Source organism: Pseudopipra pipra, chromosome W (assembly GCF_036250125.1).
Source record: "Pseudopipra pipra isolate bDixPip1 chromosome W, bDixPip1.hap1, whole genome shotgun sequence".
NCBI lineage: Eukaryota > Metazoa > Chordata > Aves > Passeriformes > Pipridae > Pseudopipra > Pseudopipra pipra.
The window spans coordinates 25,837,831-25,854,206 of NC_087580.1; the positions used below are offsets into that span (position 1 = coordinate 25,837,831).

Genomic DNA, 16,376 nt, shown 5'->3' on the forward strand with positions numbered 1-16,376 from the left:
TAGAGAAATCTTGCCCTGATCAGGTGAGTCGACTGAAGAAAGGAAAACAGGGTCTACTCTTTCAAAAGAAGAAGAGGCAGTGCAAACACTCCTTTATTTAATTCTCTCTGAGAGAGATTCTAATTATGACGAAAAAGCCCTTAAAGGGTTACTAATCCCCACAGCTAAAGCTGCCTTTGAGGTATCCATTTGGGACACTATAAAGGAACAGTTAGGGGAAAAAATCACAAGAAGATATGACGAAGCAGCTCGCTATTCTACATTGTGGCAGCTGCTGACTGAAACAGAGCAATTTCTAAGGACTGAGAGGCAAGTTACAGCTATAGCCTATGCTGCGTTAGCGAGCAGCTGTGGTTGTTTGCAAAACCTTTTCTCTGAGGTAGTAATGGTTTGCCCCACTGATAATACTGGACCAATCAATAGTCCACGTGCGCCCTACGGAAATTACACACCCACAGAAACGGAAGAGAAGGTAGTGAAGGTAGTGTAGAAGGAGGGTAGCCATGATCTGAGCCACGAGGAAGCAGGGGGCCAGTGAGCCCCTCTGGGGGCCAAGGGCCCAGCCCCCAGCTGAGGCCACGGGAGACCCGGTGTAGTGTCAAAGCTGGACCGGGTCCTGTAATCAAGAGCTGGAAAAGTTTCCTTACTGTCAGCAGCAGCAGAAGACACTGAAAGCGGCAGCGGACCAGTCCTGAACAGAGACAACAGTGGCTGAAAGCCAAAAGGTAGCCAGGAGCAACAAGATAACGTGAAGCCAGCTGAGAGACGCAGAGATGTTCCTGCAGGAGGGAGAGCTGGCAACAAAACAGAGGAAAACTCAACAGAGCTGTTTTGGGGTAAGACTGTATTACTTTCCCAAACCCCAGAGACTCCTTGAAAAGGAGGGGTGGACTTCCAAACCCTTAGGGAGTCCCGAAATGCAGCAGCAGCTCGAGAGAGGGAGAAAGGAGCTGAAAACCCGGAGCTGTCCTGAGAGCTGAGCCAGGACAGAATGCGGAGGAGGTGGCCGTGCCCTCTGCTGCTGCTGTTGCTGCTTCTATTCTGCTACTGAGCTGAGACAGAGCAGAAGAGCTTTGCTAAGACTGAACTGAAAGCTGCCCTCAATGTTCTAACCCAAGAGGAGTGAAGATCTACAAGGAAATTCCCCTAAGGCTCAGGCTCAGGGTTGAAATTTCCACAAAGTAAGAACAAAAATCCTAACTGCTATATTTAAATCTGCTGCCCTTGGGAAAAATGGAGGACACTAAGCAGTGCCACAAAAACTGAAATAAAGGAACTGTGGCCTGAGAAGTGATAAAAAGACTCTTTTCTTCTTGGACTTTTATTGAAGAAGAGGAGAAATTTAATTTAATGTAAATATATATGTGGGTGTAAATAAACCTTTGTAAATATTTTCCCCTTCCCCCAATAATGAATGGTTGTGTTTTGTCTGAAAACTCTCCCCATGGGGTGAAAAAGATATCAAGTCCATACCATCACTAAACCCTCTCACAGGAGCAAACTGGGGGGGGGGGGGGGGGGGGGGGGGGAGCTTGAACTTAAAATATTTCCTTTTTTGTCTCCTGTTTACTTTTTTCCTGTCCATATTTTCCCATTGCACACAGTGAGTCACACACTGAAGTCACAAGATCACTCAATCCACAGAGGGAGGAAAAGAGAGAAAATGAATGAAAGCTCTATTGTGCAGAGCTAAATCTGCACTTACCCCAATATTCTGGGCTTACAGGAACTTTATCAAACACATTCTGCAGCATCTGTTCACTGGGGAAACATCTGTGTGGATGGCCAGGCCCAAGGAGTGGTGGGCAATGGAGTTCCATCCAGGGGTGTTCCCAGGGCTCAGCATTGGGCTCAGGGCACTTCAATCTCTTTCTCAATGATCTGCACAAGGGCATCGAGTGCAGCCTCAGGCAGTTCCCAGGGGACACCAAGCTGGGGGGGAGTGTTGATGTGCTGGAGGGCAGGAAGGCTCTGCAGAGGGATCTGGACAGGCTGGATCCATGGGCCCAGGCCACTTGGAGGAGGTTCAACAAGACCAAGTGCCCGGTCCTGCCCTGGGGTCACAACCACCTCAAATCCCAGACCATGCCCTGCAACTGGTCCCCACAGCCTGTCCTGTGTCCTTAGTCCCTCCGTTTCCAAGGACTTTGTGGGACAAGGGAGCTCTGTGCTCTGGGTATGGAGGGAGCTCCAAGTGCCACTGGATTGGGAACCACAACTCATCAGGTTTGTGTTCTTTGGGAGGTCTGGAACTGGTGAGACTTAGAGCCACAGAAAGTTTCCCTTCATTGCCCACAAACAAAAAGTAACTCAATACAATTTAGAAACATCCCAGCTCTTTCCTCAGTTTTCCTCTGCCACAGTAACCTGGAGAATGCACGTCCTTGATGTCCTGGTGCCACAGCCCAGGGTGCTCCTGGCCTCCCTTGCTGCCAGGGCACACGGCTGCCTCCTGCCCAGCTCCCTGCCCACCCACAGCTTCTGACAGGGCTGCTCCCAGCCAGCCAGGCAGCTCCAGCCTGTGCCATGGCCAGGCTGAGTCCCCTGCAGGGGCAGACACTGCCATTTGTCCCTCTGGGATTTCAGCAGGTTCCTGCCCAGACGTGCTCTCCTCCCCCTGAAGCCCTTCCCCGAGCACAGAGGCCTGAGAGACCTTTCCAGGAAAGACTCAGACAGAGAAACCATGGAGTCCCTCAGCACCATATTTTCCCATTGCACACAGTGAGTCACACACTGAAGTCACAAGTTCCCTTGATCCACAGAGGGAGGAAAAGAGAAAGTGAATGAATTTCTGCGTTGTGCAGAGTAAATTTTCATTTATTCCAATAATCTGAGGTGACAGAAACGTTATCAACATTCTCTGTAGTATCTGTTCACTGGGTAAACATCTGTGTGGATGGCCAGGCCCAAGGAGTGATCAGAGCTACCTGAGACACTTCCATCTGGTCAGTCCCATCCCCCTGTCCATTGTTGGATGTCACTCAGGAGCCCAACTCTTGGCTCCCTGTGCATCTCCAGGATAGACTTTCACAGCCAACCTCTCTGCCCGGGTGGCAGGAGGGCCTACCCTGATAAGGCCTAAAATGCCATCAGACAATGCCAACAGTGCCAGCTCTCATGCAAGCTGTCTGTGAGATCTGAGAGTTACCGGTGGCACCATGGGAATGGTTTTGGTGTTGAATGATGCTCAAACCAGCCTGGTTCACCCAACTCCAAACACACATCCTGCTTTTGGAAGTTGGATGGGACAGAGGAGCTGGTAACTGGCCTGTACATTTGGGAGGAGCAGTCAGTCACTTCCTACTAGAGAAGTCCAGTCCCCTTTCATCCAGGAAGGTTCTTTTAACACAGCCCTTCTTGGGTAGATGTGTGGAGAGATTCCTGTCTTGGGTGGGGACGCCCTCCAAGGACACTCCTCAAGGCTGAGCAAAAGAAATCTCCCCATGACTGTTGGTCTGGGTGAGTTACATGAGACCTCTATGTGATAATTATTTCTTTTGGCCAGCTTTAATAGAATTGTTTCAATAATTGCTTCAATATAGTGCACTATCCTACCTTTTACTGTGCAACTAGCAGTTTTAGCCTTTATACTGTGTAGTAAATAATTCTGATTAAGATCTTTTGTCCTATCGTTTGCAAGAATAAATGATTCATTTTATATAAATATTGCCATTTGGCCAATCATTAAAACCTGTGGGACAAAGTGGTTCAATCCCACTTCTGTAATTCCTTACATTTAATTTGTTGACAAAATCTGAGGCAAATATTGGATCCCTTATTCCCTGAGGCTCTGCAGTGCCACAATGGCTCCTTGATTCCAGGAGGTTGCACTGTTTCCCATGTTCTTTGGCTCCAGAAGGCCCTGCAGTGTGACAATGGCCCACTGATTCCATCATTTTCCCCAGTGTCTCCATGGACCCTTGATTCCATGGGGTTCCCCAGTGTCACAATGTTCCCTTTGACTCCAGAAGGCCTTGCAGAATCAGAATGGCCCCTGGATTCTGTGAGGTTCCACAGTGTCACAATGGACCCCTGATTCCATGAGATTCCCCAATGTCCCATTGGTTCCCTTTGGTTCCAAAAGATTCTGTGATGTCACAATGGCCCCTTGATTCCCTGACCTTCCATAAAGTCCCGGTGTCCTTTTGATTCCATGAGATTCCACAGTGTCCCATGTTCCCTTTGGTTCCAGGAGGCCCCAGTGTATTCCAATGGCCCCTGGATTCCAGGAGATTCCACAGTGTCCTGGGGTTCCCTTCTCTTCCCTCCCGGAGTTTTGACAGTGTCCCAGGGGTCCCTTTGTTCCCAGGAGGTTCCTTTGTTTCCATCAGGCCCTGCCACGTCCCAGACTCCCTTTGGTTCCATGAGGTGCTGCAGGGTCACAATGTCCCCTTTATTCCAGGAGGTTCTGCCATGTCCCAGGGTTCCTTTGGTTCCATGTGGTTCCACAGTGCCAAAACTCCCTGCTTCTTATCCTTCCAAAATTTGTGGGCCCATTCTATCCCTGCCTGGGATGGAGCCCCATTGTGTTTGTGCAGGAATGGATCCATGGCCATCCTGCCACTGCCCCAATTCAATGCTGCACAAACGTCACTGCAGGCCCGACCCTGGATGCAGGAACAGTCTGGGAACTCCAGGCCTGCTCCCATTCAGCAGAGCCAGTCGGGGTCCCAAAGAGCACAAGTGATTGACTGCAACCCCTGCAGGTCTCTGGCATTGCTGGGGACAAATGCATGAACTGCCAGGAGCTCTGCAGAGCCCTGACAGTGCCACTGCAATCCAAGCTGCACTGCCCGGGTCAACCCTCAGCACAGCCAAGGCCACAACCCTTCCTGAAAGGTGTCCCTTCTGGGCAGGGCCAGGGGGACAAACCCCTCCCTCTGTCCCTGCACATGTTGTGTCCAATTCTCATCCCCCACTTAGGGACAAAGTCAGGCTACATTGGGTGTTTAGCTTGGCATTTGCTTCACTCTTTTGTGCTTCCAACACACACACCTCAGTCTGGGCAGAGTCTGGCCCCCCAGAGAACACAAGACCTGACTAGTTGTGGCTCCTGCTGCAGTGGCTGGAACTTGGGCCACAATCTGTGCCAGGAGCAGAGAGGTCCCTGGACAGAGAAACTTCTTGGCAATGGAGTTACTAGGAAAACAGTACAGGCTGTGGGGATCAGTGTCAGGGTATGGCCTGGGAAGTGTCTTGAGCATCCTCCTGTTTACCATGACCAGCTTTTTCATCCCTTTTGTCTCTGCTTTCTCACACTTGTTCCTTTACAAACCACCGTGATCTCACCCATTCCCTTCCTTTGGTTCTTCCCTAGAGATCCCACCACAAGTCTTGCCCAGTCCCCAAATGTGCTTTCTTGGTGCCCATCATAAGACTCACACCCCAAACAGAATCCCCCATCTTCAACTGGCAAGGTCATCCTGGGAGGCTCTGCCATTGACCCATTTGGTGAAACTTTCACACAGAGATGTTGGAACTTCATTTGAATTGATTTTTTACCTTTTGGGTTTACAATGACTTCTCCAAAAACATGGTAATTCCTTTCCTAGCAACAGAAATTCTTTGGAGAAGGAGTTTGGGACTCAAAGAATCACAGAATGGTTTGGGTTGGAAGGGACATAAAAGCTCATGTGGTCCAAGTCCCTGGACATGGAGAGTGACATCTTCACTAATTCAGGCTGCTCAAAGTTCCTGACCTTGGACAAATCCAGGGATGGGACATCCTCTTCTGTTGCAGTTCTTGCCAGCCCCATTGGTAAGTATTACTTCATTTTATCCAATAAAAAACAGCTCCCCTATTTCAGGTCAAAGCCATTGCCCCATGTTCTGCCACTACAGCCCTTGTTAAAACGTATCCCTGTGACTACCTTAGACCATGTTTTCATCTGCAGACACCTTGGAGAGTGCTCAGAGATGTCCCAGGGTTTGGAGTTCTCAAACATGACCACTCTATGGGGCAAAGGAGTCATGGGTTCAGTGGTGTGCAGACAGAGGACAGAGAAGAACCCTGGGAGTGCTTGAAGAGTCGCTTCAGAGAGAGTGGATGCTTTTGTTGTAGCAGAAAACAGCAGGAGAAAGAAAGAATTAATGGCAAGTGCAGCAGGGGAGGTCCAGGCTGGCACAAGGAGAAAAGAATTTCCCTCCAAGGGCAGTTCTGTGATGCAACACATCACCCAGAAGGAGTCTGGATGAGCCCAAGGCTTTGTGTGTGCAGGAAGAGCCAGGGAGGACACAGAGATGTCAGTGCAGGAAGGTGCCAGCCAGGTGGGGCAGCCGGGGGGATGACGACAGCCTGCAGGGAAAGGGGCAGGGCATGGACACCGTAGGACAGCCTGGGCTGGAGAGGAGACAGGGAGGGGGAGAAGCTGAAAGGCCCTGACAGAGCCACCTTCTGCAGGCCTTTGGCCATGGCTGCTGTCTGTGCCCCTGATGCCAGGAGGAGGGGAGTGGCCCTTGCAGCCCTGGGGCCTCATGGCCTCCTTGTCCCTGCTCAGCAGCCTGGCAGGTGCCACCCCATGGTCCTGCCCTTGGCATTGCCCATCCCACATCCCAGTGCCCCGAGAAGAGACCTGAGGAATGAGGCAGGGACAGCATCTGCCTTCCCAGGGGCTGGGGGTCAGGCCTGGGCCTGTTAGATTAAGGAAACAAGTCAAGGTTTGTTCAGCATCAGAGCCACCTTTCCCTTGCTTGTCCATCCTTGTCATCACTGTCTGCAGTTTTCTGCTCTGACTGGAACCTGGGGACATGTTCTCAGTTGTGTCCCTCAATAAGACTCATTAGCACTACAAGAAACTTCAGTGTTTCAATCTCACTTTGACTTCTTGAGAAGTTGTTTGAACTTCCTCTCAGGGACTGAGTCTCATGTAAACAACATCAAATCCCCTGAGGGTCATTAAATGCCTGAAGCTGTTGCTGTGCTGCTGAGCTGGGCCGGGCTCCTGGCACACAGGGAGCTCCTGGCAAGCAAGAAGAGCTTCAAAGAGACAGCTCTGCTGGTGAGCAGCTCCTCTGCACAGCCCAGCAGGGCTGAGGGCACTGCCTGCAGCACCAAGGGCAGGGGAGTGAAACAGAGAGAAGTTAAAGGCTGTCAGATGTAGAATGATGCTGAGACCTCACTGGGGGAGAACTTTTAACAGATATTGGCACAGGAAGTCTGTTCATGCAGGGCAATGGGACTGCAGCTTTTGGAGGCATCTGGGAAAGCTGGCACTGCCCACCAACTACAGATTCTGCAAGTGCAACTCTGAAAGTATCTGGAGTGCAGAGGAGGAGGACATGCTCAGAGCTTCAGCTCCCTCTCAGAATATTTCCAAGATGAAGATCTTTATGAGGTTAAAGAAATTTCCTGAGATTGTGTTTCCAGTTTCCTACTCTGGAGGAATGGGAGGAATAAATCATTAAGAAAGTATTAATTTTGACAAGTCCCTGTGAGTGCTCAGTAGGTTTATCTGAGCTTCCTAATGTGCTTTCAGCCACTGCTCTGCCTGTGGGCAGCACCAGCATCACCTCTACTAGACCCATCAGGACTAGTCTGAGATGTCCTTTTTGCACCTGCAAATGGAATATGACCCCTACCAGTGCAGCCTGTGGTGCTGGGGAAGGAGCTGAGTCTGCTTAAATCAAATGCCATCATAAGGACTCTTGGCTGTCTCCCTGAGGTTTCCTTCCAAGTTGTGAATTTCCCTCCAGGTTGGAAACCTGTCCCTAAACATCTCCTTGTTATGTGAAACCCCTGTACAGAAGCACAGTGATGCTAAAACAGTGAAATGCTGTTGAGTAGGGACCCAGCACTGGAGCTGAAGGAAGATCTCCTAGGAAATCAAAAGGCTGTCTGTGTGTGCCCTGGGGAGTGTCTGTAGAATACAGCTTTGACTTTGTTTAGCTAAGTCCACGCTAACTGGCCTCTTATTGTCTTCTTCTCCTGTGTTGGAAACAAAAACCCAGAGGCAGCAAATGTCCAACAGCAGCTCCCTCACCCAGTTCCTCCTCCTGGCATTCGCAGACAGGCGGGAGCTGCAGCTCCTGCACTTCTGGCTCTTCCTGGCCATCTCCCTGGCTGCCCTCCTGGCCAACGGCCTCATCCTCAGCGCCGTAGCCTGTGACCACCACCTGCACACCCCCATGGGCTTCTTCCTGCTCAACCTCTCCCTCACAGACCTGGGCTGCATCTGCACCACTGTCCCCAAAGCCATGCACAATTCCCTCCAGAACAACACAACCATCTCCTACATGGGATGTGCTGCACAGGTCTTTTTCTTTTATTTCTTCATGTCAGCAGAGTTTTCCCTCCTCACCATCATGTGCTACGACCGCTACGTTGCCATCTGCAAACCCCTGCACTACGGGACCCTCCTGGGCAGCAGAGCTTGTGCCCACATGGCAGCAGCTGCCTGGGCCACTGCGTTTCTCCATACTCTGCTGCACACAGCCAATACATTTTCCCTGCCCCTGTGCCAGGGCAATGCCCTGGGCCAGTTCTTCTGTGAAATCCCTGCCATCCACAAGCTCTCCTGCTCACACTCAGGCTACCTCAGGGAAATTTGGCTCATTGTGGTTAGTGTCTGTTTAGTGTTTGGTTGTTTTGTTTTCATTGTTTTCTCCTATGTGCAGATCTTCAGGGCTGTGCTGAGGATCCCCTCTCAGCAGGGACGGCACAAAGCCTTTTCCACGTGCCTCCCTCACCTGGCCGTGGTCTCTCTGTTTGTCCGCACTGCCACATTTTCTGACCTGAAGCCCTCCTCCATCTCCTCCCCATCCCTGGACCTTGTGGTGGCAATTCTGTACTCAGTATTACCTCCAGCACTGAACCCCCTCATCTATAGCCTCAGGAACCAGGAGCTCAAGGATGCCCTGAGAAAAATGATGACCGGATGCTTTTCAAGAGCAATAACCTGCCTGTTTCCTTCTGCACGACAGTCATTGTGTAACCATTTACTGGCCCAGCCTGCCTTCTAAAGCTTTTGAGAGTGTTGGTGGTGGGGATTTCCTACATTTTTTTTTAATCTTTTGATGTTGTTAACACAGAAATTTATTCTTCATCTCATACCTAATTCACTCTTTACCTCTTTGTTTTGACCCACAATTGTGTAAATGAGGAATCATTCTCTGTGTGCACTTAAACAAAATAAATATTCCTTTGTCTTCTTTGTCAAACATTCTGTCTTTGTTATTCTGTACATGAGGAATCACAATCTCTTAGTAGAATAAAGGACTTGAATTCTTTTTCTTTGAATGCAGATTCTCGCTGCAAGAACTTCCCTGAAGCTGGAGGGCAGTGCCTGTGTGCAGAGGAGAAGGGGTAAAGAGTCCTGGTACAGGAGCACTGCCAGGGAGCAGCAGCTCTTGGCCTTCTCAGAGATGCTGGTTTTCCACTGCCTCCCTCTCCTTTCTGCTCCTTGCCCAAGGCCTGAGTGCTCTGGCAGCTCAGTCCCTGCTGTGTGTCAGTCCTGTGACCATGGGCAGGGACAGGCCCTGGGCACTGCTGGGACAGAGCTGGGCTCCTTAACATCATTTCCATCAGGAAAGGGGATCCCCCTGGGCAGTTCCTGAAGACTTTGTTCTTTTTGAAAGGTTGGTGTAAAGAAGGAGGCCAAGGAATAGACTCTGCAAAGTCTCATTGCTTTGCTTGTTTCCCCATTCAGTCCCTGCAGTGAGAGAAGTGACTCACTGGGGTACTTGAGGGCCTGAGGGCTGGTTCAGATGTTCTGTGCTGGTGGCCAGTGGCAAATGGTCTCCAAGTCACCTGCCTGGGTCTCTGCAGCTCGTGAGGGCTCTGATGGCAGGTGAGGACTTGTCTGTAGGAACTCAGGAAGTGCAGGAGAGCACAGAGGATCTGCAGGGACAACCCGTCCCGTCCAGTCAGCAGGGAATGGGGCCCTGGAGCAGAATCCTGCCCAGGGTGGAGTTACCAGAGATCAAGTCCTAAATCTGCCTGTGAACTGGTACAGGAGAGTTCTGCAACCCCAGAGGACGCAGCAGGAACAGAGAAAGGACTCTGGCCAGTGACTCCTCTCACCCACAGTGAACTCCCCTTGTGCCTCCCCAGTTCAGGGAGGGCTGTACCAGAGCCAGGGGTGAGCTTTCCAGGAGGGTGTCCTGAAGAACTCTCCAGCCCACAGGCTGCATGGAGTGGAGCCCTGCCCTGCCCTTTGTGCCATTGGAAACAGCCCATGGTCCTGCCCAGCCTTGTTCTTGGCTACTGAGCCTTCCAGGACTATGGCAGAGGGTGGAGAGGAGTGATCCCCATCCTGCTGGGGCTGCTCCCCACCCTGACCAGCATGGCCAGTGCAGGCTCAGCCCAGGGTGCCACAGCCCCTCCCTGTGCAGAGCAGCACCTCCAGCTCAGGGCCCTGCAGGGATCCCAGGCTGGGATCTGCAACTGGCCAAGGCAGCCTGGACACACTGACCTGGGCAAAGGGATGTCCCTGGAGAAGAGCAAGGCAGCATTTCTGGGCCTGCAGAGAGGAATCCCTGACACAGAGAAACCTCTTTCTGCAGCCCCCCCTGGGGACAGGCTGCTCTGTCCCTGGGCCAGGACTCTGGGCTGGGCTGGGCAGAGGGGCTGGCACTGAGGGGCACAGTCAGGCTGTGCTGGGCATCTCCTGGAGGTGACACCAGGGCTCCTGCAGTTTCCCTGACCTCCACTTCCTCCTGCCATGCTGAGTGTCCAGCCCCTGAGCTGATGGGGATGCTGAGACTCCTCTCTGTGCCCCAGGAGCTGTTGTGCCCCTCAGAGGGGCTGGGGCTGTGGGGGGAGTGCCCAGAGCTCTGCAGCAGCCTGGGCTGGGCACTGCTGTGGGGCCAGACCAGACTGGGCTGCTCCACCAGTTGACCTCTATAATGATATCACTTCTAATTTTCTCCTGAAGAACCATGAGAATATGTGTTGTGTCCTGAGCACTAGACTGGAACTGTGGGATAATAGAAAAGGTTTTGGTGTCAGGGATATTGAGAAGGCTGGGCAGTGTCACTGGGAGACCTCTCCCAAAGACTTGGAAAGGCCAGAGCCATCCCAGAGTTTCTTGGGGCCTTGGCAAAGGCAGAAATGGAAGCAGTCTGCAAACAGGGCAGCAAGGAGGGTTGGCAGAGTTCCAGACTGCTCAGGCTCAGCAGGGAAGGGGATAGGGCAAGTCCTCCTGCAGCCATTGCCAGGCATGGGAAGGACAAGGTAGGGATTGCAGAACCCCTGTGGGAGGCAAAAGAAAAGGGATGTTGTGTGCCCAGACTTTTTTAAGGCCTTTGATGTGGTCTCCTGTGATCTCCTTAGAGCCAGACTGGTGACAGCTGGACTGGACAAGTGAAATATGTGGTGGGTGGGAAGTTGAATGACTGATGAGGGTCAAAAGTCATGGCACAAATTCCTCTTGGCAGCAACTCCCAGGTGACATCCATCAGGGACCAGCCCTTGACCATTCCTATGGAACATCTTTATTATGTCTTTGGATGATGGGATGAAATGCACTTTCCACTCCTTTGTGGATGATGCCAAGTTGCAGCGAGTCTGTGAGAAACCTCGTCTAGTTAATGGTGACTTGTACAAAAAATGTGGTCAAGATGACTGAGTTGGATAAACTTGTCCTGCCATCAGGTGCCCAGCAAGGCCCAAGACAATGAAGAAAAACTCATGGATCAGAGGAAAGGAAAATCAAAAGGAGGGAAAAAGACCAAACACAACCAAACCAAACCAAACCCAAACAAACACAGAATGACAGAATATGTGGAGGTGGAAGGGACCCACAAGGATCATCCAGTCCAACCCAACTCTTCCATTGCCATCTGCCCCCACCCCAGCAGGCTCTGGAGCAAAGCACATCTGAGGTCCAGCACAGCTCTGCTCTGACACAAAGAACCTGCAGTCAGGGACAGGAAGAGGACAAAGTCTTGTTTAACCAGCGTGAGGAATAATGGGATCAATGACCTCCTGTATCCCTGGGCACTTGAATGACCCTGTGGATCAGGTTTGGTAGCAGGGAGGGGGCTGCAGGTTTCCCTTAGGGAAGAGGAGATCAAGAGTTGACTCTGTGTCAGAGAGAGCCAGTTTCAGGTGGCTCCAAAATGGACCAGCCAGTGCCCAAAGCTGAGCCAAAAAGCAATTCCAGAGGCACCCCTGTGATAACCCTTTGGAGAAAGGATAAAATCCAGGGTGCTGGGACCCAGAGAGGAGTGAGAGAAATGGGGGAGAAACAACCCTGCCGTCACCAAAGGGAGTGGAGAAGAAGGAGGAGTGAGAGAGCCTTGGTGGGCACCTGGCAGCCAAAAGCCAACCCCCCAGCCCTGAGAGCCACAGGTCAGCCCAGCACAAATGCTCCTTTAGGTCTGGAGGTTCTTTGCAGCAGCTTTTTAGCAGAGTTGCCAGTTTGCAACACTCCAAAGACCCTCGCTGGTGCCCAGGACAATTCTGATCCCCCTCAACAAACACTCCTCCAGCTGTGACCCTTGCCTGGTGGGAAACACAAAGGGATTTGGGGGAGTGTTTCCCTGACAACAAGGAGAATTTTGGAGAGGGACCTTTCCACACCCAGCTGTTGATGTGTCCACACATCTCTGCCTGGGTGTGGGTGTGAATTGACTGTGGGGTGAATGTTGTTTTTGTGAATCTCTAATTCAGTCACTGTTAAAATTGTAGCAAATGCTATTGAATCACTTTACAACTGTTCAATTGGTGAATGATTAAGTGCTACTAATGTCTTTTGCCCCGTTGTCTTTGGATCCAATTCGTTTGTGCCCTGACCCTCTTGCATCCCAAGGCTCTGTGTAAATCATTCTCAAAAAATATATATTTTCCGTGATGTCCACTTTAAAATCTTCCTCCTTAGCTAAACTACAAAACAACTCCAATTAGCTGAAGAACTCTTGAAGACTTGAAGACAATTAAAGGAATGAAAATAATTTGTTTTTCAATGTTTTAATGGGTCCCACAGTGTGTTTGGAGTTGCATCAGCTGTCAGTCCAAGATGGGCCATGTCAGAACTGGTGAGGCTGGGGGGTGAGGAGCAAGGTTGATCATACAGGGTCAGTGTGGATCTCCTGAGGAGACACTCAGCATCAAGATCACTTGGAAAACACCTCTATCACCTCTCCTCTGAACTACAAAATATCCATAATTGAATTAAAACAAAAAAAGTACCAACTTTGAAGACTTGTTTTGAAATTGCCTTGAAGACAATCAAAGGAAGACAAAGAGATCCTGAGGGATTTCTGCATTTTAATGAGCCCCATGATGTGTTTGCAGCCCAGCCCATGGTCCTGAGGTGCTCAGAGAAGATTGAAGAAGCTGCTGAAGAAGTCAGAAGCCAAACTGCAAGTCCCTTGAAGCATTGCTGGGCCCCACTGAGGGCAGGCACTGACAAAGCCTCCCCAGGGACTCCTTGGAGCAGCTCCTTGGAGGCCAGGAGTGCAGGCAGACAAAGGCTCTGGGCAGGCCCCTGCAATGCTGAGCAAAGCCTGCCTTGGTTTTGTGGAGCACAAAGGCCAAGGCCTGAGCCCCAGGCCCTGGCCCAGCAGATCCTGTCCCTCCCAGCTGGCTCAGGGCTGTTTGGGGGGCACTGGGATGGGAGGGGGAGGAACAACAAAGGCCCAAAACTGGGCAACCCCTGCCAGGCTCCTGAGGGAGGGGCGAGGCAGAAACCAAGGGCAGAACCTGCCAGGCAAGTTGCTTGTGGTGGCCTGAGTGGCAGAGGCAGCTGCCAGAGGCAAGGGGACAAAGGCCTGGGTGCCTTTGGGCCTTGCAGCCCTGCCAGAGCCCTTGGCCATCTCTCCTGCAGGCTGTCCTGCCCTGGCCCTGCTGCTGCTCTGGCCTTGCAGGCTGCACACACCCCTCCTGCTTTCCCACCCCCTCCCAGCAGCATTTCTGGACCCTCCCTGATGTCTCTGCACCAGCTCTGGCTGTTCCCTGGAACACAAAGCCATGGGCTGATCCTGACTCCCTCTGGGTGGCCTCTTGCACCACAAGGGTCCCCGTTGAGTGACATTTCTTTTTCCTCACCTTCAGCCTGAACTTTCAATGCTACTCTTTGTGGAGATTTCATTCTATTTCCAATTGGAGAAAAGCTCCATCCTGTCAGATCTCCTCTAGACCCTCTCCAGTTCTTCCTCATTCCTCCAGAATGGGGAACCTCACAGACAGACAGACCAGTCCAGATGTGGTGACCCCAGGGCTGAGTCCAGGGGGGTGACAACTCCCTTGTCTGGGTGTCCACATGCCCCCTAAGGCAGCCCCATGTGCAGTTGGCCTTAAATCAAGGGGCCATTCTGATTCTTTGTAATGTCACGGAATCAAGTGGCACCGTGACACTGCAGGGCCTCATGGAACCAAAGGGATGCAGGGACACTGTGGAATCTCATGGAACCAAGGGACCATTGTGACATGTGGGGTCTCTCTGGAACAAAAGGAACCCTGAGATATCTCAGAGCCTCCTGGAACCAAGGGGCCATAGTGACACTGTAGAGTCCCATGGCACCCACTCTGCCTCCCCAGAACTTCATGGAATCAAGCAGAGCCGCTGCCCCCCCCTGCTCTGCCCTGCTTGGACACCTCTGGAGTCAGCATGTTCTTGGGCAGCACAACTGATCTCAGACCAGAGAGTTTTCGAGAGTTTGCTTTGCCCCCTCTCTCCCCTGGGGGAAAAGGGGGAAGGGAGGCACGTGTGGATCCCTGGTTTTATCTGTTTACAAAAGGGAGTTGGGGCAGGGTGGGAGAGAGGAGGCAATTTCTCTCTCTGCTGTTGCTTTGAACTCTTCTGTTGGTATTGCTGGTTTTGCTGCTGTATTTCTTGTCAGTAAACTCTTATTGTTTTCACTTATACCTGCTTGTATTTTGTCTCCTTGCACTGGTGGGGAATAAAAGGGAAGTGTATTATTTTTATTGGAATTCCTGCAGGTTGCTCAAGGGCTCCCTGAAATTTGGCATCAACCACAAAGGACTTGAAAATACATTTTGTCCTATTGTACAGAGAGATAATAAAGATGTTCTACAGTGGTGTTCAAGGGCTGGTCACTGAGGGATTTCATCAGGAAGTTGCTGACAAGAGGACTTTGTACTATGGATTTTATTTGACACTCTTCATTCAGCCAACTTCCCACCCACCACATCTTCCACTTCTTCAGTCCAGCTCTCACCAGTCTGGCCATAAGGAGACCACAGGAGACCATGTCAAGGGCCTTGATGAAGTCTGGGCACACAACACCCTCTTCTTTTCCCTCCCACAGGAGTTCTGCAATCCCTGCCTTGTCCTTCCAATGCCTGGGAATGGCTGCAGGAGGACTTGCCATATCCCCTTCCCAGCCTGAGCAGTCTGGAACTCTGCCAACCCTCCTTGCTGCCCTGTTTGCAGACTGCTTCCATGTCTGCCTTTGCCAAGGCCCCAGGAAGCTCTGGGCTGGCTCTGGCCTTTCCAAGAGTTTGGGAGAGGTCTCCCAGTGACACTGCCCAGCCTTCTCAATATCCCTGACACCAAAACCTTTTCAATATCCCACACTTCCAGAGGAGTGCCCAGGACACAACACAAGTTCTCCTGGTTGTTCTGGAGAATGAGAAGGGATTTCTTCCTCGAGGCCAACCCCTCCTGTTGGATTTGAGTGCAGCTGAAAGGTTCCATCAGCATTTTCCCTGGTGCCTCCCTGCCCTGAAGGTTTCTGGCCATCAGGCTGGAGCTGAGGGGGTTGGGCAGGTGCCTGAGGAGGGGGGAGAACAAGGGCTGTGTCCAACTGTGCCAGGAGGGCTGTGCTGGGCAAGGATGAGGAGGCTGCAGAAAACAGTGGCAGTGGGAAGGGGAGAGGGGCAGGGGGAGAGACCTTGTGCCTGCCCACGCTGGGCAGGAGCTGCCCCAGGATGGCAGCTATGAAGCACTCCCAGGATGTCCCTGTGAACAGGAGAGGAAGACTAGATCTGAAAATGAAGCCTGGAAAGCAGAGAGCAGGAGTGTCATGGGGACACTGCAGGAGAGTTCCAGCCCTGGAGCAAGGTCACAGAAGAAGTGACCCAGTACATGCAGTGGCCTCAGAAGATCCCACAGCATCCTGGAGATGCTGTAAGGGAGCCCAACTCTGCTTCACAAGTTCCCAGAGCCTGTCCCTGCCTGTGCTCCAAGGGCTTCCACCCCCCAGGACTGTGCTCAGAGACCACTCAGGCCTTACAGCGAGAAAGGGGCTCAGGAGGACAGTGTGGAAGTGGCAAGAGAGCAGCTCTGCAAAGACCAAGCACTGCTGCTCCCTGGCAGTGCTTCTGGGCTGGGATTATTGTTCCCTCCCTGTTTGCAAATACCCCCTGTCCTGCAGTGTGCTGTCCTTTAGGAACATCTGAGAAGAAGGGTCTTGGACAAAGAAGGCACTGCAGGGTCCTTTATTTTATTTAAATACTCAGCAAGCACAATTCA

General features: G+C 51.6%; 2 protein-coding genes across 2 annotated transcripts in view; one reads left to right on the top strand and one right to left on the bottom strand.

The window, feature by feature from the left end:
- LOC135405257 (zinc finger protein ZFP2-like) overlaps nt 1-16,376 on the bottom strand; it is a 225,478-nt gene that overhangs the window by 38,473 nt on the left and 170,629 nt on the right. The gene's annotated exons all lie outside the window — the stretch shown is intronic.
- LOC135406408 (olfactory receptor 14J1-like) lies at nt 7,916-16,303 on the top strand. Its single transcript, XM_064640803.1, has 2 exons — nt 7,916-8,879; nt 16,246-16,303. The coding sequence occupies exons 1-2, from the start codon at nt 7,957-7,959 to the stop codon at nt 16,301-16,303; spliced, it is 981 nt and encodes a 326-aa protein (XP_064496873.1). The 5' UTR covers nt 7,916-7,956.